The sequence below is a fragment of the Hyperoodon ampullatus genome, assembly GCF_949752795.1.
Source record: "Hyperoodon ampullatus genome assembly, chromosome: 7".
Taxonomy (NCBI): domain Eukaryota; kingdom Metazoa; phylum Chordata; class Mammalia; order Artiodactyla; family Ziphiidae; genus Hyperoodon; species Hyperoodon ampullatus.
Window position 1 is genome coordinate 54,453,717 of NC_136920.1, and position 24,606 is coordinate 54,478,322.

A 24,606-nucleotide genomic window follows, 5' to 3' on the forward strand; every position below is an offset into this window, starting at 1 on the left:
TCCATTTCCAAAAGACATATCTGTTTATCATTACAAAAAATGTTGGAAAACGCTAAGAACTCTACGGAGGAAAGTTTAAATTGTCGTAATTCCACCTGCCAGAAATATTCCCAGTTAACATTTCCTGTCTTTCCCCCTAGTCTTTTTTCTAAGTGTTCTTGTGCATGTAATGCTCACCAGAAACAAACAAAATGAAATCACGTTAAACAACCTGTTTTAGCAACCTACTTTTTTTCCCAAGTGATATACTGCAAATGTTTCCCCATGTCATTAAAGAGTCTTCGGTGTACTTGCTTTTAATAGCTATATATTATCCCAGCAAATGGATGTCCCATTATTTATTTATCAATACCTTCCTGCTGGGTATTTATGCTACCTTTCATGTTACTGTTTGATAAAAAACATGGCAGTGTATCATCTTTGCACGTGTTCATGTGCTATAGGATGGGTTCACTCTAAGCTTCAATTCTGAGTGCTTCAAAAAGCTGGACCTCTTCATACCCACAACCACTTTCCATTCACTCATTCAGCAAGTATTTACTGAGCATGCAGTGCAATGTACCTGCATAAATAAGTTCATTGTAGCAGAAAAATAAGACTTGAATGTGAATCTCTCAGATGGGAGAGGAGGAGAAGTGCTCCCTGAGATGCAAGGAAAAAGAACTGTGTCCAAGAGACTGGGAAAGCTTTTTGGAGGAGATGCCATCATTGTCAACAGACACCCGTCAGTGTACGTTTACCCTGTTGCAGGCCCTAAAGCCAATGACCTATAGCGTCTGAGCCACATGGCCCTTAACAATAAACTAGGAGTAATAGTATCTTCTGTGTCCACCTCCTAGGATTGTTCTGAGGGTCAAAATTATTATATTTCGTATGATGTCCTACAAAAATGTCATGAGTGGTAGTTTTTTTTAAATAGTGCCAGATTTCAGGGCGTGGTTTTGAATGAAAGCTGTAGGTTTTCAAATGAAAGCTGACTTACTCCTCCAAAAAGCCACAGTACACTTCATACTCAGGAGTTCTATATTTAACTTCAGACATTGCCACCTAATAGCTGTGTGACTTTGGGTGAGTTGCTTAACCTCTCGGAGCCCCATTTACCTCCTCTATGAGATAGAAATATACCGTACAGTTGTTGTACAGAGTAACTATTACTAGGAATGTAAATACTTGCTTAGAACAGTAGTGCCAGGCACGTGATAAACATCCCATAAATGGTAGTTCGTATGATAATTGTTATATTGTATGCGCGGCATACCATGTATCATATTATTTAATAGCATATGTCTCTACCACATACGTGAAGTGGTCAGCTGGTAACTCCGTGGGGTAAATATTGTGACATCTGTGGTTAATCTCCTTCCTAATCGTGATTTCCTAATACTGAAAGAGTAGCCTGGAGTAGAAAGAACACTGGGCTTGTGCTTAGGGACCCTGCATTACAGTTTTGCTCTGCCACTCCCGGCTCTCGTGTCCTCCTTCTCTGGGCCTCAGGTTTCCCGTTAGTAAATGTGAGGATTGGGCAAATGGTCCCCGAGAGCCCTTTTGGCCGCAACCTTCTGTTCTCTTAGAATTAAAAGTCTTTTCTGAGAATTTTTATTTTCTCACAATCTTTTCTCAGTTGCTCTACACATGTGTGTTCTCCACCCTCCCCTCACCAACACATACACACGCACAGATGCAGTGACAATGCAGTCTCCCCAAAGCCTGTAATTAACCCAGATAGAAATGACAAGGGTGCCACAACGTGCAGACACTGTGCAGCAGGGAGGAGAAAAGATGTCCATCTATATAGCACAACAAAAGGAGAAAAAATGAAGTAATTAATCAGGGGACAGATTGCTTCTGTTTGCCTGTGCAGCCAACTTTGTAAACAAGAAACCCAATTGTTCCTGGAGCACTCATCAGTCCTAGCAGATGGAAGAGGAAGACTGAGCATAGCCAGGCAGACAAGAAAGCTCCTGTCTCGGTGCTGAAAGAATATAATTAATTGACATTCTAGGCAGGGACAGAATAAAGTCTTCCCCCGCTTTGAGGCCGCCGGGTCCTCCGTGTGAAATCACTCTCCAGCCCTGAACAGCCTGAGGAGAAGGCGGGAAGAACCACAGCTCCCGTGGGTGTTCACACTCAGAGGCCCTTGGGTGTCTTAGCTCCACCCTCCTGACCGGTCACAGACACGTGGGCCCTGAGAGCAAGCACAAAGTGGGTTTCATGTTCTCATAATTATAAGTCCTTAATAATTATGGAGGGCTATTACAGGTCAGACATGATTGTCCACATTTTATCCATGAAGAAAATGAGGCTTGGAAGTAAAGTGATTCCCCTGAGGTTATACAACTGGAAAGCTTTATACTGCAAGTGTCTCCACCTCTGTGAAGCTTTTTCTGATCCTTCTTTCAGTTCCTGCCCCAGAGAAAACTGAACAGAATGAAACTGACCAGAATCTCCTTTATTTTCCCGTGAACCTTCCCGGCTTCTGTCGCTCCCTGGGTCCATTCTCATTCCCAGGCCTCCCCCTCTAGAACGTGTGCTCCTCAGGGGCACATCCTGTCTGCCTCTCAGCCCCAGGACCCCTGAGCAGTTCACATTTTGAGGAGGCATGTCTACCTGTCGTGATTCTCGACTTAGGGTATCAATATCACCCATGAGTGTTTTTAAAACACGACTTGGTCCCAGTCCCAGCCACCCTATGAACTAATATTTCCAGGAGTGAGACCAAGCAGGTATATATCAAAAAAAAAAAAAATCTTCAGGTGATTCTGATACATATCACCGGTTAAGAAGTACTGATTTACTAGAGTGGTTCTCAAACTTTGATTTGTATCTTCATTACCCAAGGTGCTTGTCAAAAATACAGATAGATGCTCAGGCTCCACTTGAGATTCTCTGAACCAGGTACCTAGGGGGTGCATTTTAGCAAGCTCCCGGGTGATTGTCACACACATCCAAAAGTGAGAAATACAGATCTAGAACAATCCCTTCATTTCACAGCTGAGAAAACAAATGCAGGGACATCCAGTGACTTGCCTGAGGTCACACAGCTGGCCGGGGAGAGTCAACAGGTGGGATGGTCTAGCAAATGGAGGAAGTGATGTTGAATAATAATTATGACTTCTCCTTTCAGTGTGCCTTTTTTTAGAAATTAAATTCACCAATTTTCCCTACACAAATCCAAAGGATTCTTTTTTTAGGCTCTATAATTCTGAAATAACCAATGAAACTAAAATAGTAATAGCAAACTCCCTGGAGGTCCAGTGGAAAGGACTCCACACTTCCACTGCAGTGGGCCCCGGTTCCATCCCTGGTCAGGCAACTGAGATCCTGCAAGCCACGTGGCACAGCCAAAAAAAAAATAAAAAATAAAAATAAAATAGTAATAGGCTAGAAAAATGTGAAGCATGATTATCTTGGAAGAAAAGAAAAATTGTTGCCAAAAAGGGATTTGATTATTATAATTACAGGTCTTCAGAAGTAGGTTAATTTAAATAATCCACAGTTTTGACATTGAAAAAGTTCCTCCTTGCCACTACCTCTAGGGCTTAACAAACTCCCAGCAGTTATGAGTCCAGGTTGTAGTGCATGGCTAAGATGATAGGTAAAAATCTCCAGAGGCAGCAAGGTGGAAGGACCAGAGGGCTGGAGAATCTGAACACCTGGGTTCTAATCTCTGCTTTGTACAAGCCTCTGGGCAGCTGTCTTCTCATCTTTAGAAAGGGCATGAATGTTGTGGGAAGAAGCTAATCAAATCATAAAGGGGAGGTGCCCTGTCCACCCGCAAGTTTCCACGAGTATGTGGGTTGTTACCGCCTCGAAGGCTGAATTCCCTGTTTTGGCTTCTCTACCCCAGGCATCACGGTGGACAAGTCCGGGCTGATCTACTTCGTGGACGGCACCATGATCAGACGCATTGATCAGAATGGGGTCATCTCCACTCTGCTGGGCTCCAACGATCTTACCTCAGCCCGGCCCCTGAGCTGTGATTCTGTCATGGATATTTCTCAGGTAAAAGGAGAAAGCTTCGCCTGCTAGAGCCCTGGGTCTGCACACTCCTCCTCTCGCCGGCCCCCACCTGCTGGCCGTTCATCTTTCTATTGCACAAGGCTGTAAGCACACTCTTGGTGAAGAGCACTAAGGACACACAGATGGTTAGGGCACGGCACGGTGCTCTGGAAGTTCACCATCAGAGGTGACAAGTGGGTGACAGAAGGAGGCTCGGGGGACAGTGAAGAAATTTGCCTCAGGAAGCCTCGAAGGCAGCAGAGCCCCACACAGTGTGAATTTAAATCCATAACCTTCTGAATTCCCCCTTTGGAAGCACTTACAGATTCTTGAACATTGTCTGTTCTCTTTCTAGACTGTAAGCTACATGAGGACAGGAATTCTGTCCATCTTTTCCTCTACTGTAACCAGGGTACGTGGTATGCACAGGAGCACAGCCAGTATTTGTTGGTTGATTGACTGATTGAATCCCAGCTTTGCCATTCACTAGCTGTGTAACTTAGACACGTCGCTGAGGTCCTTTGAGCCTCACTTTTCATATCTGTAAAATGGAAGTAATTGGCATTGGCCTGGCAGGATTGCCTTAAGAATATGTGAAACGGTGTACGCAGAGCTCCTAACACTGCTTGGCACTCTGGAGGTGACCGATAAACAGAAATTCTAGTCCTGCTTTCACAAAGGAGGTGACATTTGTGCCGGGTTTTGAAGGTTGAATAGGAGTTTGTTGGAAGAAAGACATTTCACACAAGGAAACAGCATGTGCAAAGGTACAAAGATGTTAATGGGCCTGGAACGTTCAAGGAACATTGGAAAATTGGACACTGAGCATAGGGTTCTTGGAAGGAAGTACCAGGAGTTGAAACTGAAGGCATGCTTTGGGGCCAGTTAGGGAAGGACTTACCTTACCATACCAGAGTTTGGACCTTAGCAGGTGGGTGCTAGGATCCCGGTGTAGACCCAAGAAAGACACAAGGTTCTGGCTGTTCAGCATGTCCCTGGTTTGTCCTGCAGTGACTTGACAAGGGATGTGTCCTTTATTGCTGGATCCTTTAGCAGGACCTGGCTGGTGCCGAATCAGTGAACATCCATCTTGCCAACATTAGCAAAACCAAGGAAATAAGGAGGCTCGAATCACATTAGATTCTGAGTTGGTGTCAGCAGTGGGCACACTTAGCTTTTTAAACCCCCTCGCTTCTAGGGGAGCCTGCACACGGGCCCTTTGCCGCTGACCACAGACATGCTCCCTCTACTCAGCGGGCAGCAGCTGGGAGGCCTCTCTGGTCATGCCTGTCCCCACTACTGATGTGTGTCGCAGAACCCCTTCCCCAGAACTCAGGGCTGCTGCCCGCGGCCCAGCAGCCGTGTCCCTTCCCTGTCAGATGCTGGTGTGCACCAGCTAATATAATCGTTATGCTCCAGTGTGGAATCTGTTCTCTGCCACCTGTCTTTCCAGTATGGCAGGCTTCCCCTTGCTGGCTTGAGAGTTTCCGTCTCCAGTCTGTAAGCAAGCATGATTTACCCATCAGGAAGCTGCCACGGCCTGAAGATGTGCATCCAAGTATTTTCAGTTCTCAAAATGGGCCCTCCACCAGCCGGCAGAGGGTGCTGAAAATTTTCAATCTACACATTGGAAAATTGTTTAACTTTAGCTAGAGGTACTGCCAAGCAGCCCAATCAAAGGCTTGCAAGACAACGGGCATAGAGTGGAGGGGGGAAAAAACCCACACTTAAATTCAGAAATCCTGGACTGAAATCTCTATGGCCCTGGTCCTCAACACCCTCCTCTGAATCTAAGCATGGGATTCTTTTTACCAAACTCTCCCACACAGGCATAAACTCTTATACACATGTACGGGAAGGGGGCCTGGCTTTCATTCTCAGAGCTTCCTCTGTCACAAACACGCAGCTGCTTTACTGTGCCCTGTGGAGCAGGGAGGTAAGGCAGAGAGATAAGAGCACAGCTCTTGCAAGAGTGCAAAGGGGAAAACCAAGGAACTCTCTGGGAGAAGACAAAGACCAGGCCGGAGGAGAAACTAGAGGGAGGCAGAGAGTAGAGAAGGAACAGAAGATGCTGCAACCTGTTCAATACAGGGGATTAGTGCTCAGCTCTGCAGCCTGTGGCCACCACAGACACAGAGTATAACTCTGTCCTTAGAGTCCAAAATGACTTCCTGAGAAGTTAGTATGTGCCAGGCACTGTTAGAAATGGGGATACAGAAAGGTTACGACTTCACTTTTCTTGTTTAGCTGTCACCATAATCTGTCAAGGTAGGTATTACGTACCCCATTTTATAGATGAGGAAACTGAAGCTTGGTGAAAGAAAATGTGGTTATAAATGCAGAGCCCTGTGCTAGGTTCCCTCAGGGGTATGGAAATGAAATTTTTTTATGACATCATGTAAAACACTTTGAACTTCTTTCCCCATATGTAGAAGGTGGTAATAAATATTTCATAAGAGCCTAGCACAGTGTCTGGCAGCTAATAATAGGCTGTAAATATTCATTCTCTTTATAATTTACCAAGAATTTCCTTGTGAGTTGTCTCGTTTGTCTCGTTTGATCCTCACAACTACTCTTACGTAATATTTATTACCACCTTCTACATATGGGGAAAGAAGTTCAGAGTGTTTATGTAACGCGAGGAAGATCCCACCTGTGGACATTGGCGGACTGAGCTAGGAAGTGCGCTGTCCTGACCCCAAATCCCTCTCTCTATGCCATTCACCAGTCAGTCATTCGTTCATCCATTTGACAATCCAGTTTTGCAAATAACTCTGCAACAAGGTAGTCAGCTCAGAGGGCTTTAATAAAGGCACAGAATGCTCTGGAGGATGGGGCAAGGGCGCTCCACTCCGTCTCAGGACGATAGAATGTGGGAGCTGGAGGGACCTCAGAAATCGCAAACTCTCATCCCTCCATTCTGGTGACAGGAAATGAAGCCTCCACAGGATCATCGCTAACAGGGAGGTAAAATCAAAGAATCGTAGGTACTTGGTCCAGAATCATCATGCAGGCACTGTGACTCCAAGGGCACTGCGCCTTCTTTCCCAGGTGCCTGTGTGCACATGGGTGTGCAGGAGAGAGAAGGAAAGGCTCGCTCTTCCCTCCTCCCCTCCTTCCTTTCCCTCTCCCTCCCCTGGCACCTCCTCCCCACCCCCCCACCCCCCCACCCATCAGGGCGCAGTGTCTTTTGACCATGATGACAGGCAGAGAGGTCTCAGCAAGTATGTCCCCAAGGTGCCACAGGACCAGAGGGCATAAAAGATTTAGCAGCCAGTGTTGACAAGAAATGGGCTTTAGGAAACTGAAAATTCCCCTGTCACTTTCAGGTGAACTGCGTTCTTGATGCTGCTGAAGGCACTGGAGATGCTGTGCTCCAGAGACCGCTGGGAAGGGCGAGAGAGGCAGCCCGGCTGCGGGGTGGGGCTCTGGGCTTCCGGACGGGCCGCTGGCTGCCTTGGGGCCCCCACCCTGGGGAGCAGAGGGACCCAGGCTGGAGTGAGGGAGCAAGCAGACTCTTGGAACAACGGCCTTGGGCCGGGGCCTACGCCATTCTGAGAATGGCCCTGAGCTGAAGGGGCAGATAGCTGGGTGGCCACATCTCATATGTATATTATCTCCTGGGGCTTCTTTTTACATTAGTAAACTACCACATGCACATTGCAGAAAATACAAAACATTTAAAATGACACAGAAGAAAGTTAAAACTACCTCTCATCCAGATAACAGTTAACATTTTGGTGTATAGCCCTCAAGCTTTTAATCTCCCTTCTATCCATAATTTATCTAATTTATTGTATTTTTTTCCCCAGTTGGAATCACACGGTGCTTACAGTTCTGCAGACTGTTCTTTCCACTTAATACATAGCAAACATCTTCCCATGTCATTAAATATTCATCTATAACATCACTTTGAACTGCTACACAGAGTATTCTAACTTATGGATGAACTAAATGTACTATAATTTATTTGGCCAATTCTCTGTCATTGGGCATCTGGGTTGGTTCCAGTTTTTTACCATTATTAAAAATGACTGTGTGGGCTTCCCTGGTGGCGCAGTGGTTGAGAGTCCACCTGCCGATGCAGGGGACATGGGTTCGTGACCCGGTCCGGGAAGATCCCACATGCCATGGAGCGGCTGGGCCCGTGAGCCATGGCTGCTGAGCCTGCGCATCCAGAGCCTGTGCTCCGCAACGGGGGAGGCCACAACAGTGAGAGGCCTGCGTACCGCAAAAAAAAAAAAAAAAAAATGGCTGTGATGAGCATCTCTGTAGACAGGGGTGTACAAGAGTGAATTTCTGGAAGAGAAATTGCTTATCCAAAGGTATATACTTGCTTAAATAAGCCCATTCAAATTGGACTGAACGTCAAGGACTAGAAGGGGGCTCAGGAACCTAAGGCAATGAGCCCCCAGGGGTGGGGTAGAAAAATCAGCTGGAGGGAGCAGCTGGCAGCCCATGTGCACTATGGCTGGATCTCGTGGGGAACACAGTTGGCAAAGGGCTTCCCTTAGTGCCAGCACCTCCCAGGGTGATGTACCCAATGTCCCAGCCTCCAAGGCCACCGAGGCAAGAAACAAAGCATCCTCGCCTCAGACCTGCCGGCTGCGATCCCCTGCCTGCCCACCTGTGATCCCTGCCAGCTTCCTGACCCGGCTCAGAGGAGGCTCAGACATGGGGCCCAGGACCTCTGAACTCCTCACTCCCGTAGCCGATGTTGTTAATGTCTCCCAGGTGGACCTGTTCTCTGAGGTGCTAGAAACCATTATCGAGAGCAAGGTTTCACCAGCTTCAGTGTGTACAGGAGCCTCCCAGGGATTTTGTTGAAATGCAGATTCAGATTCAGTAGGTTTCAGGTGAGGCCTGCCATTCTGCTTTTCTGAACAACTCCCCGGTGATGCCAACACTGCCAGTCCAGTGATCACCCCTGAAGGAGAAAGATCCAGTTATGATTTCCAACCCCACATTAGAATCAGCCAGGAAGCTTTCATGCCTCTGCCTGAGCCCCACACCCAGGGATCTGATTTAATTGATCAGAGGTGGAATTTGAGCACCAATACTTTTCTTGAATCACCACAGGTAATCTGAATGTATGGCCAGGTTTGAGAATCACAGGTCTGGAACTATGTCAGACAAGAGCCAGTGTTACTTTCTCTTTACATCCCCAGCACCTAGCCATGTATTAATCCATGAAATCAAAGAATTGAGAAATCATCCTTCATGCATGTAGCAACAATTCATGAAGCATCTTTCTTACTCCTACTTCAGCCTCCCGACTCCATCTGCCTTCCCCTCCCACCTCTGCAACATTAGCTGCCATTAGCTGCCTTATGGAGGGTCAGGCTCTCTGCACTATTGTCATTCCTGTTTTACAGATGTGAATATTGAGGCTCAGTGAGGTAAAGTAACTTGCCCAAGGTCACAAGTAGGGGGACTAGGATCTGAACCCAGGCCTGTCTGACTCCAAAGTCTCTCCCCTCGCCTGCTTTTTTTGTTTATTTGTTATCCCTTTCTTCGTGTTTTTGTCAGTCTAATGTAGACCATCAGATGTCTCAGTGAGGGCTCTTGCATGCATTCTGTCTGATCAGGGGCTGATATCCATGGTTGATGACAGGCTGCTGTGAGGATCAGGCAAGACTGCCATGTGCTGGCACTTGGGACACTGTTATGGGCTCTAAGGGGTGTGGGATGATCAGTGGTGGGGACCTCGCCAGGCATTTGAGTGTCTGTCTCTCCATTGTCAGGTTCGCCTGGAGTGGCCTACAGACTTAGCCACCAACCCGATGGACAACTCCCTCTATGTCCTGGACAACAACGTAGTCCTGCAGATCTCTGAAAACCACCAGGTTCGCATTGTCGCCGGGAGGCCCATGCACTGCCAGGTGCCCGGCATCGACCACTTCCTGTTGAGCAAGGTGGCCATCCACGCAACCCTGGAGTCGGCCACTGCCTTGGCTGTCTCTCACAATGGGGTCCTGTATATCGCTGAGACAGACGAGAAGAAGATCAACCGCATCAGGCAGGTCACCACTAGCGGAGAGATCTCACTGGTTGCCGGGGCCCCCAGTGGCTGTGACTGTAAAAATGATGCCAACTGTGATTGTTTCTCTGGAGACGATGGCTATGCCAAGGATGCAAAGCTGAACACCCCATCCTCCTTGGCTGTGTGTGCTGACGGGGAGCTCTATGTGGCTGACCTTGGGAATATCCGAATCCGGTTTATCAGGAAGAACAAGCCTTTCCTCAACACCCAGAACATGTATGAGCTGTCCTCCCCAATCGACCAGGAGCTCTACCTGTTTGATACCAGTGGCAAGCATCTGTACACCCAGAGCCTACCCACAGGAGATTACCTGTACAACTTTACCTACACTGGGGATGGCGACATCACTCTCATCACAGACAGCAACGGCAACATGGTAAACGTCCGCAGAGACTCTACAGGGATGCCCCTCTGGCTGGTGGTCCCAGATGGCCAGGTGTACTGGGTGACCATGGGCACCAACAGTGCACTCAAGAGCGTGACCACACAAGGACACGAGTTGGCCATGATGACGTACCACAGCAACTCTGGCCTTCTGGCAACCAAAAGCAATGAAAATGGATGGACAACATTTTACGAGTAAGTACCAAGACCAGGCTGTTTGATGGTTTTGTTTCATGGATGCATTGTAGGATTAGAGGTGAACTGATGAAGTGTTGATTTGTGGATGTTTTTTCTTTTAATTCACTTGGGATGCAAACCATGACCTATTATCTGTTCTGCATGTTAATAACCCAGATGATTACTCCTAGGAAGGAACATGGTGTAGTGGAAAAGGCGTGAGCTTTTTGGAGTCAGAGGACTTGGGCTTGAATCCAGCTTCACGATGATCTTAATCTCTCTAGGCCTCAGTTTCCACCTCTGTAAAATGGAAACAGAGGGTAGCTGCCCAACATACTACAGGGAGGTGATGTAGATGAAAAGTATCAGTACTTGGGGGCTTCCCTGGTGGCGCAGTGGTTGAGAGTCCACCTGCCAATGCAGGGGACACGGGTTCGTGCCCCAGTCCGGGAGGATCCCACATGCCGCGGAGTGGCTGGGCCCGTGAGCCATGGCTGCTGAGCCTGCATGTCCGAAGCCTGTGCTCCGCAACGGGAGAGGCCACAACAGTGAGAGGCCCGCGTACCGCAAAAAAAAAAAAAAAAAAGTATCAGTACTTGGTTAAGTGTTAGCATCTTCATATGACCACTGTCCAGAAATTTGGCAATGGGAGAAAGAACAGTTCCATGTGAAAGAATTGTCCACATAATCAAAACCCACATCTTTAAGTTTCAAAAGATTTTCTTTCACTTTTACCATTTTGGATGGAGTTTATGAAGTGCATTACATGCCTCCCTTCTCAAACACATTATACAGACATAATGAAATCTTTCTTTTATGAGTCAGGGTCATTAATAGGAAACAACAACAATGCATTGGATGCTGCTATTTGAAGATAGTTTCCAGGAAGTGAAGAAATGAAGCTATAGAACCCTTCATCCCTGCCCGAAGTGATTCTAAAACTGTTCTTTCATTAGCTCCTGTGCCTAATCCATAGTTTTACCACCTCCTCCCTCAGTGTGGCGCTATCGTGTCATTGTTGGTTTCAGTCATGGGACCGACTTCAGTAGCTCACTTCCCTTCTCTTCATCCAGGGTAGGGCTTCTTAACTGGTGTAGTCAGAGAACCAGACATTCAGCTTATTATAATCCTCGCCAAAATTCAATATATATATCCAAGGTGTTCCTCTATGAGGTATTTTAATGAATGGACTTTGTAACATCTATTCTACTTGGATTTTTTTGGCGTCTTTTTGAGGTCTTAGCCATGTTTCACACAACTGAGACTGGCAAATATGCGACCCTTAGATAAGTACGTGGATGGGGAAGGAACTAGCCTTGCTGCCCGTCGTTGATGGGCTAGGAACTGCATTATTGCATTCAGTCCTCACAACAGCTCTGGAAGATGGGTGACAGTGTCTGTTTTACAGAAACAGAAACTGAGGCTCAGAGAGGCTCATTTGTTCTCTGTTCTGTAGTGAGAACACAGCAGAACAGGGATCACAACCCAAGTCTGTCTAATACCAGAGCTCATGTTCTTTCAGCTCTGCCCTGCTGCCCCTTGGCTGAGTTTGTTAATCCCAAATGAACCCGGATGCTTGAACTGTAAGTTCTTCTCAAGCTTGATCAAGCATCAGTTTCTCACAATCCTAGAATCCAAAGCAAAGGGAGCTGTAATAAATTTTTAAATATAATTTGCACACACACAAAAAGTCACAGCAGTTTATACAGAGTTCACTGGCTAAATTCCTTTCTCCAAACAAGGGCCTTGTAAATCACACAGAAAAGACAGAGATCCGGGAAAACAGCAATTATCTTGATTAACCAATGGAAATGGAAATACGTTACATAATTCAATTTTCCCCCCATTGCCCAGTGGAGATCTCTTATTTGTTATTTAGCCAATACAGGGCTTTCTTTGTCTGAGCAAGTCGGTACACTCAATTAGTTCCCAAGGTCACGCCCTCAAGTCCCAAACTGAATGCTTACACATCACTGCAGCCATTACTCTCAACCAGCCCTGAAATTTAAAACCATTTCCTATACCTCTACCAGAAAGCATCCTGTTCCTCCCTCCCTGTCTTCCTTGATGAAATATACAGCCATATTTGATGTTTTATGAAGAATTCCAAAGTATCCACTTAATAGCTATACTCAGGAGTAGAAGATAAAAGCCCTAAAAGAAAAAAGTGAAATTCACTTTTTTTTGAGATCCTACTGTGTGCCAGGCTCTTTTCCATTTAATCTTCACAGCAACCTCAGATGGTAGGAATTATCAATTCCATTTTTTACAGATGAACAAACTGAGGCACAGAGAGATTAGGTAACTAGTCTAAAATCACACAGTGAGCGCATAGCAGAGCCAAAACACAAGTCCATGTTCTTTTAATTACACTAACTGGGTTCACCTAAATTCTCTGCAACTTAACTATATGGTAGGGATTAAAATAGTACCTTTTTCATAGGGCTAGTCTAAGGTTCAAAATTTCAATGAGATAAAACATGGAAAACTCAGTGTCTGACTCATCATAAGTACTCAAATGATAGCTGTTGCTGTTGTTATTATTATTTCAAGCAGTATTAATATTAGTATTTCAAGCAATATTAGTGGCAGTACAAGTAATTGCAGAGATGATGTTTGGGCGTGGAAGGTACCCAAGGCCTCGGAGCAGCTGTGAGTCACCTAATCAAAGGAGCAGACAAAACTTGTAATAGAAGTAGGTAGGAATTAGAGGGCAGACCAGAAGAGCAGAATCAAGTGTCAAATCTGAGGGATCAAGGTATGAACTAGGAAAGGGGTTAGGTCCTTGAGAATATCAAAAATGGGCTGGAAAAAGACATGCAGAGTGGGTCAAGGAAAAATGATTCAGATCAGGTTGTGAACATAGCAAGGATACCAGATACCTGTTTTCACTGGATGTTTGCCATGTGATTCAGGGGCAGACTGGCTTCCAGACCCAAGTCTCAACCAGACAGAAATAACACCTGATCTACTCCATTTCAGGGCCATTATGGGGATCAAAAAACTAAATAAATACTGAAAGTGAAAATACTTTGCAAACCTATGATGCTCCCAAGAAGTAACGGTCTGATATCATTATCATTATGGTAATTCTCAGCACAGATTTGGACAGATTTTGCCAGTGCACATTGCTCCAGTGAATTTCCCACTTTTAGCTCCATGAGGCAGCTTAATGGATTCCAAACCCAAATGCTCTAATATTCTTTTTTTAAAAAATCATCCCAGGCTTGCCTGTTACATGGGCTATTACTGAAGCAAGTTTCAAGTGGTCTTTATCGATCCTCTCAACAGATTAATACATCTAACATAAACACCACATACTTTAGAACAACTTGACTTAAGAGTTTATAATTCTGGGGAATCAAGGTTACTTTTCTTCCCTCAGCCCACAGGTCTGCTGGTAGGAAACTCAAAGGGGTCTGGAATGCCTTCTTCATCTCCAGCATGTGGCATCATTAATTTCAGGCTTGGGCTCCTGGGCAGATGGCATTTGGTGACTAAGAAAATGGCCTGATGAGCTGAGGCGGGTTCCAAAATTGTCTTGCTGGTTAGGCATGAGTAAGTTTCGTAGGGGGGAGTGGCTCTGGCATCCCATGGTGCCCTGTGACAGCCCCTGTCATCCTTATGCTCGAGCTAGCTACTCTGAGACCCTAACTAATGTATCTCTGTACAAGGTTGGGGCTTGCCACCTAGTAGGTGCTCAATAACTATTTTATGAATGAAATTTACATTCAGGAGAGAAGGGGGATAATAAAGAGAAGAAAAAAATATGCTGTAGTGAGAAAAATACTAGGTTTACATCGCAGCTCCAGCACTATCTGTGCTCCCAGTGGGAAACTGAATTCAGTTCAAATGGTTCCAATGAAGAGACTTGGCTTCCAGTTTCTGCTTGAGGATGTAAGAGCTAGAAAGAGCATTGTTCCCAACCTTACAATGAAAATAGGCCAAACAAATGGCAAATTCATGAGTTTTCCTTGAACTCCTTCTCTGAAGTCACAGGGCAACCACGTGGCCAAATCCAAGGAGAGACAGAGTGTCACATCACAGACAAGATGTGAGCATTTGCTTACCTGGTAGCTGCAACCAGTCCCTGGGAGGAAAAGTTCAGCTTGGTGAATCTATAAAGGCTCAGTGTGTACTGGCAAGAGAGTATGAAGCCCTTGGAGACTGCAGAAATTGGGAGAGTCCACATCCTCTAGAACTTTTCTCCACAAACCCCACTCGGTACTCACAGAAAAGACTAGGGAAAGATGTAAGAAAATATCCCTTGTGGTAGACCTGGGGGAGGGGTACAGCAACTGCTGAGGGAGGGGCACAAATTTCTGCCTGCTCCACCCAGACCCCTCTCACCTGATCTCCCACATGGAATAAAAGGCTTAATCTGTGGAGAGGAGGGCAACAAACACTATTCTGCTTAGGTACTGGTGGAAAACCATTGCAGCTGAATGAAGGAAGAAAAAAAATTTCTAACTACTGCTGGAAGAGGAGCAGGAATATGTAATGGGCCCAGACTGACAGCCTGAAAGGGGCAGGAGCACTGAAGAGGCCACACTCCTGAGACTCAGGGACACATGTAAATATAAGATTGAGGCTTAATCAGAACAAAAGAGAATTCTCTCAAGCTCACCAACCACCACCGCTAGCTAAAAAGCTAAACATAACAATGAAAAGCAGACTACTACTGGGAAAGAGATACAAGAGCCTAAAAAGAGACCTTTCTAAGGCCCCGCACAAATAGGGGACCTAAAACTGAGAATAGAATAGACACATTGAAAGAAAACCCTCTGGCAAACCAGTTTCACATCCTAAACACAAGGTATTGCTGGAGGAATGTAAAGCCTGTGATGCACTAAGCTTAAGCATAGAAGTAACAAATTTCAAAGCCAGCCCAAATCCTAACTAAATTAACTTAAACTCTCTCACTAAAGTTTGAGCAGAAGGAAACTCACACTCATACCCCAAATCTATTACCTCAGTGTCTACTGTGTTACTCAAGATGTCACACTTTCAACTGAACATACAAAAAGGCAAGAAAAAGCAATACACTCCCAACAGACAAAGTAATCATCAAAACCACACTCAGATATGACACAGATGTTGAAACTATCTTTCAGGAATTTAAAGTAACCAAAAATTATGTTAAAGGTGCTAATGGAAAAGGTGAACAACATGCAACATCAGGTGGATAATTTCAGCAGAGAAATGAAAACTAAAAGAGAGAATTGATTGGAAATGCTAGAAATGAAAAACACAGTTACAGAAGTGAAGACTGCCTTTGATGGGCTTATCAGTAAACTTGACACAGCTGAGGAAAGTAGATAGGTCAATAGAAATTATCCAAACTGAAACACAAAGAGAAAAAAAGAATGAAAAAGGGCACCAAGAACTGGGGAACATCAACTGCTCTAATATACATGTAATTGGAATTCCAGAAGAAGAGAGAAAGAACAAGGCAGAAGAACCATTTGGGGAAATAATGGTTGAGAATTATCTGTATGTAATGATAGACATCAAACCACAGACCCAAAATCTCAGAAAACACCAAGCAGAATAAACACACACACTATACACACATAGATCTATGCATATCATATTCAAACTGCTGAGTACAAAAGAAAAAGAGAAAATCTTGAAAGCAGCCCCCCAAAAGGCATTTTTTACAGAGGAGCAAAGAAAAGAATCACAGCAGACTTCTCATCAGAAACCATACAAACTAGAAAACAGAAATGCTGAAAGAAAAAAAGAAATCTGTCAACCTAGAATTCTATATCCAGCAAAAATATCTTTCCAATGAAGAAGTGTTATTAGAGGTATAGGCAGGGATAAGGGAACCAAGAAAGGACAGTGAGGCATCCAGGCACTAAAAACAGTGAACCAACTATTACCAACCCTCGGGCTGAAGGGCAAGGCAGGGAAGGAATACGATATTGTTACTTACTAAAGCCCAGTGGGAGCTGTAACCATGAAGGAGGAGGCATCTGGTAGAAGCTGTAATTGTGGGTGGATGCACCCACTGTTAGAAATATGGCACCAAAGGACATGGAGAGTAGGGAAAACTCGGCTCCTTTTGACCTCCAGTCTCTTGCCATTTCCTGCCATTGACTGAACCCAACCAGAAACAAGCCATCAAGGGGCCCCAGGGATGCAGTCTGCAGGGGTCAGCCCCTCTGAGCACAGAGAAGGGCAGAGAATGGATCTGAGGAGGGAACAGAGTATAAACAGCACAGACATTGACTGGCTCTGTGACATTGTACACATAAGTGGCAGAGCCAGGGTTCAATCTCAGATCTACCTGAATCCTAAGCACTTACCATCAGATGCATGACCTCAAGGGTAACATCAGTGAGAGCTAAGACCTGAAGTGATAGGGTGGACCAGATCTTAGAAATCCTGAAGACTACAATTCATTGTTGGGACTTAGTTCTATGGGAAATGGGCAGGAAGGACAAATTTGTATTGCAGAAGCCAACAAGTAGCCTGGCTCTGCTGCAGTGTTGGAGTAGCTGCAAATGGTTTAGTGATGCCAATCTCTTGTAGTGACCTGGGGTCAAGGGAACTGTTGGTGTGCATGGGCTGTGAACTCTAATTATTCACAGAGGTTACAGTGGACATTTCCTCTTGTTGATGATGGTGTTGTCTGAAACAGTCATAGACGAAAGTCGTAAAAACCAAATCTTTATTTTCAACTAAAAAGTCCCTGATCAGCAAAAGTTTAGTATCAGAGAGGCAATGTGGCATTTTCCTCACCAGCCATGCATAGTAAAATGGCTCGAGATGTGAAGTATTGAGTGTGAAGAAGAAAGCTTTGCAGTGTATGTGAAGATACCCTTTAGTGGTCCTCTTCTGAGAGCCAAGTTCACAGCCACTCTGTGAATCTTTTATGTGTGTTCTTTCCTCATGCTCCAAAGATGCTTTGGGAAAATGAGTGAAGAAAAGTCAGTGAAAAGCAATAGTAAAAAGCCAATCACCTGGTCATCTCCATCATACCCCCAGATGGGGCTCAGCATCACTGCAAAGTCAACTGTAATGGTAGCAAAGCAAAGCATCTTGAAGAGAAAACTGTCAGTCTTCTTGACCCAACTTGAGATTTCCAAACCCAATTTTTTCTTTAACATAGTTGAACAGAAAGGCTTTGATTTGAAATGGCACCATCTTTATTGGAAGCCTGATGAAAGAACACAGACTTTAAGGTCAGACAGACCTGACAGAATCTATATTCCTCTGTTAGCTGTGTGATCTTACTCAAGTTACTTATCCTTTCCGAGCCTCAGCTTCACCAATTGTGAAATGATGATAATAATGCCCACTTTCAAACATGGTTGTGAGCACAGTGCTCAGTACCTAAAATGTACTCTATGAATATTAATGAATTTTCCCTTCCTCATATGGAAAGTGAGAGGAAATAGGGATGGAGTTCTTAGTTATTCTCATCCCAGGTCTTGAAAAAACAACAATAATATCTACTATTTATTTATTTATTCATTTATTCATTCATTCATCCAAGAATTATGTTTTGAGTACCTTTTATATGCTGGGTCCTGCTTTAGGCAGTAAGAATGCAAACAAGGTCCCTGTCCTCATGGAGCTTCTATTCTAGTGGGAAATGAGAGACAACAGTCAAGTAAACAAATAAACAAGATGATAAGTGAAAACAGTAAAATAAGATAATGTGATAAAGATGGGAGGACCCATCAGAAAGGGTGATCAGGGGCTTCCCTGGTGGCGCAGTGGTTGAGAGTCCGCCTGCCGATGTAGGGGACGCGAGTTCGTGCCCCGGTCTGGGAGGATCCCACGTACCATGGAGCGGCTGGGCCCGTGGGCCATGGCCGCTGGGCCTGCGCGTCCGGAGCCTGTGCTCGCAACGGGAGAGGCCACAACAGTGAGAGGCCCGCATACCGCAAAAGAAAAAAAAAAAGAAAGGGTGATCAGGGAAGTCCTTGCTGGAATAACTTTTGAACTAAAACATGAGTAATTAAAGGAACTAGCCCTACTAAGATTGGAGGGAAGAGCATTCCCAGCAAAGGGAACAGTCAGTGTGAGCACCCCAAGCCTGGTTTGAACTCAGTGTGTTTGGAGAACAGAAGCAAACGTAATGGAACAGAGGAAGTAGGAAGGAATAGGGTTCAAGGTGAAATCAGAAAGAGGCAGGAAAGAACAGATCATTCAACCAACACTCATTCACATTACTGAGCATCTACTGTATGCTGGGCACTCTCCTAAATTCTGGGGATACACCAGTGACTGAACAAATTCGCTTCCTTCAGGGAGTTGATAGTCTAGTGAGGGCAGTCTCATGGGGTCCTTGCAGGCCCTGGAAGGAATTTGCATTTAAATATGTTACCGTGTTTGATCTTCAAATATCTCTCTGAGACAGGTATTATTACCCTCGTTTTATAGAGGAGAAAACAGAAGCACACCAGGTTATGTTATATAACCTACCTGAAATAGCATCATTTGTGGTAGCAGTTGGATGGTTAGCAGAAAACCGGAACTGAGTGCCCACCCTCTAGTGTTGCATTGCTAGCAAGTGTAGAGCCTGGATTCAAAGCCTAGACCACCTGGCTCCAAGGACCTTCCCACACCAACATGTTCCTTCTGTTCCTCTTCAACAGAAAGGAAGAAAATTAGCCAGTAATTTAAGTAAAGCTGCAACAGACATATCTAAGCCATTGTCCGGAAGTTTTCCCTCATGGGGCCAGGGTTTGAGGCAGCCACTTGTAATCTAGGGAGTGCAGACAGAGACCTGTCCCCAACACCCTGTTAGGGAGTACCAACATCCTTTCCCTTAGCAGCTCTGTAGCAGGAAGAGAAAGGGCCCCACCAAGGGGGCCACAGGACAGAGGTCAAGGTCCAGAGGATGGGCAGCTCCAGCTCCTCCCTGCAGAGGCAGAAGCAGCAGCGTTCTGATGGCATAATCACAGGTATTGATCAGGCGGCAGACAGATCCAGTGGCATTTCTCAAGCTCCAGGAAGTGCTGAAATGAATGAATAAGAGACAAGAAAATTCTATAAATTGGCTGTTCTGTTGGATGTTCATTTAATTAAGACATTCAGTCCTTCTAATGGAAAATGTGAGAAATGGAAATTACTGTTTTTGGCCATCTCATATAAAATAAAAGCAGATCTTGAAAGCATGGGGCCTTTTCATTGTATCGTCTTCAGGCTCAATTTAATTATGTATTGCAGGCCACCTTCAATAATAATTACGATTGTCTGCCTTTATGTAAAGCCTCTTTCTATCTTGGAGACTAAAACTCTGGGGAGATGCCTACGGAGATTGCTAAAGTATCGTTTAGTGAAGGTGGTTGTTTCTCTATTTGTGCATTCAGCAGATGTTTATCAGGGACCTACTGTGTGTCAGGCTTCTGTCAGGTCCTGCAGGGGGTAGCGTGTGAATGAATGACAGTCTGTCTTCTCCCACAGAGCAGGAAAGAGGCCTCACATGTCCAATCATGCATTCGTTTATTCATTCAGCCAACATTCCCTGCCCATCTTCTCTCTACCAGTCCCCATGCTGGGGAAGCTGAGATGAACTAACGGCCAGACCTCCAGGGTGGTGGAATCCAGATCCCCAGTCTAGCTGTCTGACTCCACGACCCTGTCCTGACTCAGGCACTCCGAGGCCAAAGTAAGAGACAAGTTGTACGTCAGCTCTTATAATGCAGGGGACACATTCTGTGATAGAGCTGTGCCAGAGTATAACTGGGAGAAGAAGAGCTGGGGAGACCAGGGAGGGCTTTATGAGGTGGCATTTGAGCAAGGCCTTGATAGAAGTAGTATCGAGCCGACATCTGAGCCCTAATTAAAAATCTATTAAGTCTTATTTGTAAGACTCCGAAACTCCATTTTAAGTATCTTGCATGGTATAATAAAATCTTTTTTATCCAGTTAGGTCAGGAAATTAGATTAATAAAGAGTGTGTACATGGATCACAGGTGTTCAAAGAACCAGACTAGAACAGCATACTCATCCCATGAAACTGTTGGACTGAAATGGGTCTTCCAGTTGATGTCAAAGATGACTTGGGATCTGACAGCACTCAGCTTACTCACAGACCACAGATACAGTTAAGGTGACCAGGGCAGAGCCAGTTTTGGAGGGTCTTGATTTTTGGCTCAGAAATTTGGGATGCCCTAGTAATATTTTACTGAAAAGGCCTAGAGGTTGATATTAGCAGATGTCCTATAAATGAGATGCTTCTATAAATGCCAGTAATTTTAAAAGTCCTCTTCCCCAAGGTGGCCATGCTTATGAGGCATTACTTGGGTTGTCACAGCACTTTAATGATTATGAAAATAATCCATGTTAATTATAAAAAATCTTGGGAATATAAAATGCATATAAATAAGTAACTAAAATCACCTGTAATTCTACCTCCCAGAGATAGCCACTGTAAACATTTTTGTGAAATTCCTTCCTGTTCAAATTTCCATCAGCCATGAAGGGTTAAAAAGGACACCAGCCTCTCCCAGAGTTTAAGGGAGCAGAACTGTGAGCTTCTCCAGATGAGAGAGGCCTCAAGACAGACATTCCAGATCTTTACCCCAAGACGTGCCCTCCTTCCTGCAGCAATCTCTCAGAGTCACTCCCTCACCCGGCTCTGAGGGGCACTCTGTACCTTTAACCCTCCAGTCCAGGTCAAGTCACACCACCACCCTCCGTTAAGCCAGACTGACCTTTCCTTATAACAACCTGATTCAGTACAAAGGAAGAAAAATGAGAAATCATGACAGGAAACAGGTTTCCAAACCCCTTAACTGCCTCTAAGAGAACCCAAAGGACTGATACAGCTCCACAGCCTTGCCCCACCAAGCTCGGGCCTGACGTATGTGGTCGAGACCCCTGCTTTTCTTACCATCTTGGAAAGGGCTTCCATTCCTCTTCCTTAGGCCTCAGCACCAAAGATTCAACTCTCCCAGAGCCCCTTGGCCCTTCCCCCAGAGTCGGTCTCAGGTCAAGGACTGGGGCAATTCATTCCAAAGACCTTCACCAACACCTCCTCTGTGGCAGACCGCACCAGGGACTATTACCATTTGGTGTGAAGCGTGCTGTGATCAGTACCAGCCACAGGGACAGAAAGAGTTGGCAGGTGGCAGAATCCATGCAGCATTCAAATCTGACCTTGAACAGAAAATTGCTCAGCAAAGGCCTACCTAGTCTCACCTACCAAGTCTCACCTGAAACCATAGAAGCTGTGGGACCCCAGCATCCCATCAGGAAGCCAGGCCCAGCTGAAGGCAATCACAAGAAGAACAAGGATGGAATTGAACTTTCAGGCCTTTCATTTCACCATGGTTAAAACCCTCAGGGGCCAAGAGGACAGTTTTACCCCAGTATTAAAAGCCAAGCAGGAAAAAAAGTCCAGTGGGAGACCCAGAGTACATGAGGGAGACGTATACAGCTGAACCCACGCTATAAGCTTGAGCCTGAGTAGAAGTCAGAAATACTGGCATCTGGGCGAAGAACTTTTTCCCCATTCGCATGCAAGGGCAAAAAGGCTCTTTAAAACCTACCTTTTTACACTTCAGCCTCCCGTAATTACGAAATGTTAGTAGCCCGCTCCCTGCTATCTCCCAATTACTCTGCAGCAGGTAAGAGAGCCCACGCGATGGATACTTGCAAATAGACAGTACGGAAATGCTCCCTGAAGACAGAGAATCAAGTGGTGGCTTGGAAGCAGACAGAGCTGAGTTTGAATTCCGACTCTGTCACACTTAGCTGTGTGACCTTGAGCAGGTGACCTCACTTTTCTGAGCCTCCTCCAAAAAGGAGCTAATATGTACCTTTTAGACTAGTTGTGAAGATTAAATGAAAGAATGTATGAACATTGTGTGACTAGCACCATACCTGAACAATATGAACGCCATATTGTAGGTGGTGAATAATTTTAGGTATTTCTTTTAGTCTCATCAGGAGAATGGGAAAGAGAATTAAGGTTCAATTATGATGCTTCAGAAAGACCACACCAGAGTGAAGCTGTGAGTTTTGAGTGCCACAGATACATAGCTGCTTGGTGCCAGATGTGAAACCTAGATGTGAAGGGGTTGCTAGAGCCCATCTGTCTAGCCTGCTTGTGTGGCAGCAGAATCCTGGTAGGAATTCAAAGTCCCCTTTTCCCAGGATCTGTAGCTTCCTGGATTAGGGTTAGGGTTATCTCCAGTGCTGTTCAGAAGAAACCTACAGTTCTTGGGGGCGGGGGGGAGTGTGGTGGTTGAGCCAGTATTCAAGCAATCAGTTTGACTGCTCGCCTCTGGGAGTCACCCAGCTCTAAGACTCTGGGTCATCCATCTCAAATGGGCAACATCATCTCACCCTTCATGGGTGACATAGTGACAGGGCACCTCCACATCTTGCTCACAGGAATCCTGGGTGGTGGGTAGGGCAGGGGTTATCATCTCCACTCTACGGAATTAGGAAAGGAAGATTCAGAGAGGTAAGTTGTTTGCCTACAGTTGAATATCAGCGGGTGGAGTGGTATCCAAGGAGATGCAGGAGACGTGGAAATGTATCTGACCAGAAAGAAAAGCAGAACATGCAAAACCATGGCATAAGGTAGAACATGCCAAGTTCCAGCAATGGCCCAATTATATTTCTGTTACTCAGAGCCACCCCTTGGTTTTCAGGTACGACAGCTTTGGGCGCCTGACCAATGTGACCTTCCCTACTGGCCAGGTGAGCAGTTTCCGAAGTGATACAGACAGCTCAGTGCATGTCCGGGTAGAGACATCCAGCAAGGATGATGTTACCATAACCACCAACCTGTCTGCCTCAGGTGCCTTCTATACACTGCTGCAAGGTAAGCCAGGTGGGGGGTTGGGGTCTTGGAGACCATGGGGTGGGGAGACCCCTTTGAAAGAGGATGACACAAGAAAGAAGCTGCTACTGCAGCTGCCCAAGAGCAGGAAAGCATAACAACTGGTTTCTCTCTGTATTGCCACCTAATTTGCAAAACACACCAGACTGAGCCCTGTAAATTCTCTCCCTCAAGCTTCAGAGTAATATTTCATTGTCTCATTCCATTATCAGCAGAACAAAGGGTAGAGAATCCATTAGCTGCTAATCCAAGTGACCTTGCTATTCTGCCATTCTAATGGCTCCCGGATTAAAGACTGACTCTCACTCTGGTGCAGATGAGGACAAAGGACAAGAATAATTACACCTAATTATGAAAGGGATTTGGGCGTGGAGAAGGCCTCCCTGAATCTCAGGTGAGAGCGCTTTGTTACTCTCCTAGGATTCTATAGAGAAGAGACCCTTCTCTGTGTCCATCAAATAATCCCTGATATGAGTTGATCTTTTAGCTTCAGATAAATCACAAGGATGAAACCTCGCTGTGAACTGTCTGCCTCAATTGTTCTCATGGGCCCTGGGGACCCAAAATGGAGCTTGCAGCTTTGTTGGACTTAGTAAGCATGAGAAAAAAGAAGCCATCACTAGGGAAAGCCTTGCTTGATGTTTTTCCCCAGCCTCCAGATAGCTTTTCATACTCCCAAAAGCTTTGACACAAAGTAGTAAAAACAGCCTTGGCCTGGGAGTCAGAGTCCCAAATTCTAGTCCTAACTCTGCCACCCCATCACCATGGCCCTCAAGTTTCTACTCTGGGAAAAGAAAGCAAGTTGAAGCCACGTTGAATGGCGCAGGGCAGTGCAAAGAGCAACAGTTCTGGGGCAGACACACTGGGACCCCTGTGCCTGCTGTACCAGCTCCAACCTGTGTGAATTGGGTGGAGTCACTCTTCTCCCATCCTCAGTTTCTGGGTCTGGGAAATGGGGCTGAATTACAATTCCTGCTTCCTAGTGTTGCTCAGACAATTTCTTTTCTTTTTTTTTTTTTTTTTTACTCTTTCAATTTCCAATTTTTTTTGAATTTTATTTATTTATTTTTTACAACAGGTTCTTATTAGTTATCAATTTTATACATATTAGTGTAGACATGTCAATCCCAATCTCCCAATTCATCACACCACCCCCCCACGCCCCCGCCACTTTCCCCCCTTGGTGTCC

General features: G+C 45.4%; 1 protein-coding gene across 4 annotated transcripts in view; it reads left to right on the plus strand.

Annotated features, from left to right (window-relative positions):
• Positions 1-24,606, plus strand: part of TENM4 (teneurin transmembrane protein 4) — a gene marked incomplete at its 5' end in the record, with an annotated part of 383,392 nt that overhangs the window by 333,198 nt on the left and 25,588 nt on the right. For all 4 annotated transcript variants that reach the window (XM_079707561.1, XM_079707562.1, XM_079707563.1 and 1 more), the window contains 3 exons: positions 3,848-4,002; positions 9,744-10,621; positions 23,227-23,399. In XM_079707561.1, coding sequence (XP_079563687.1) covers positions 3,848-4,002; positions 9,744-10,621; positions 23,227-23,399 — 1,206 coding nt within the window. The remainder of the gene's footprint in view (positions 1-3,847; positions 4,003-9,743; positions 10,622-23,226; positions 23,400-24,606) is intronic.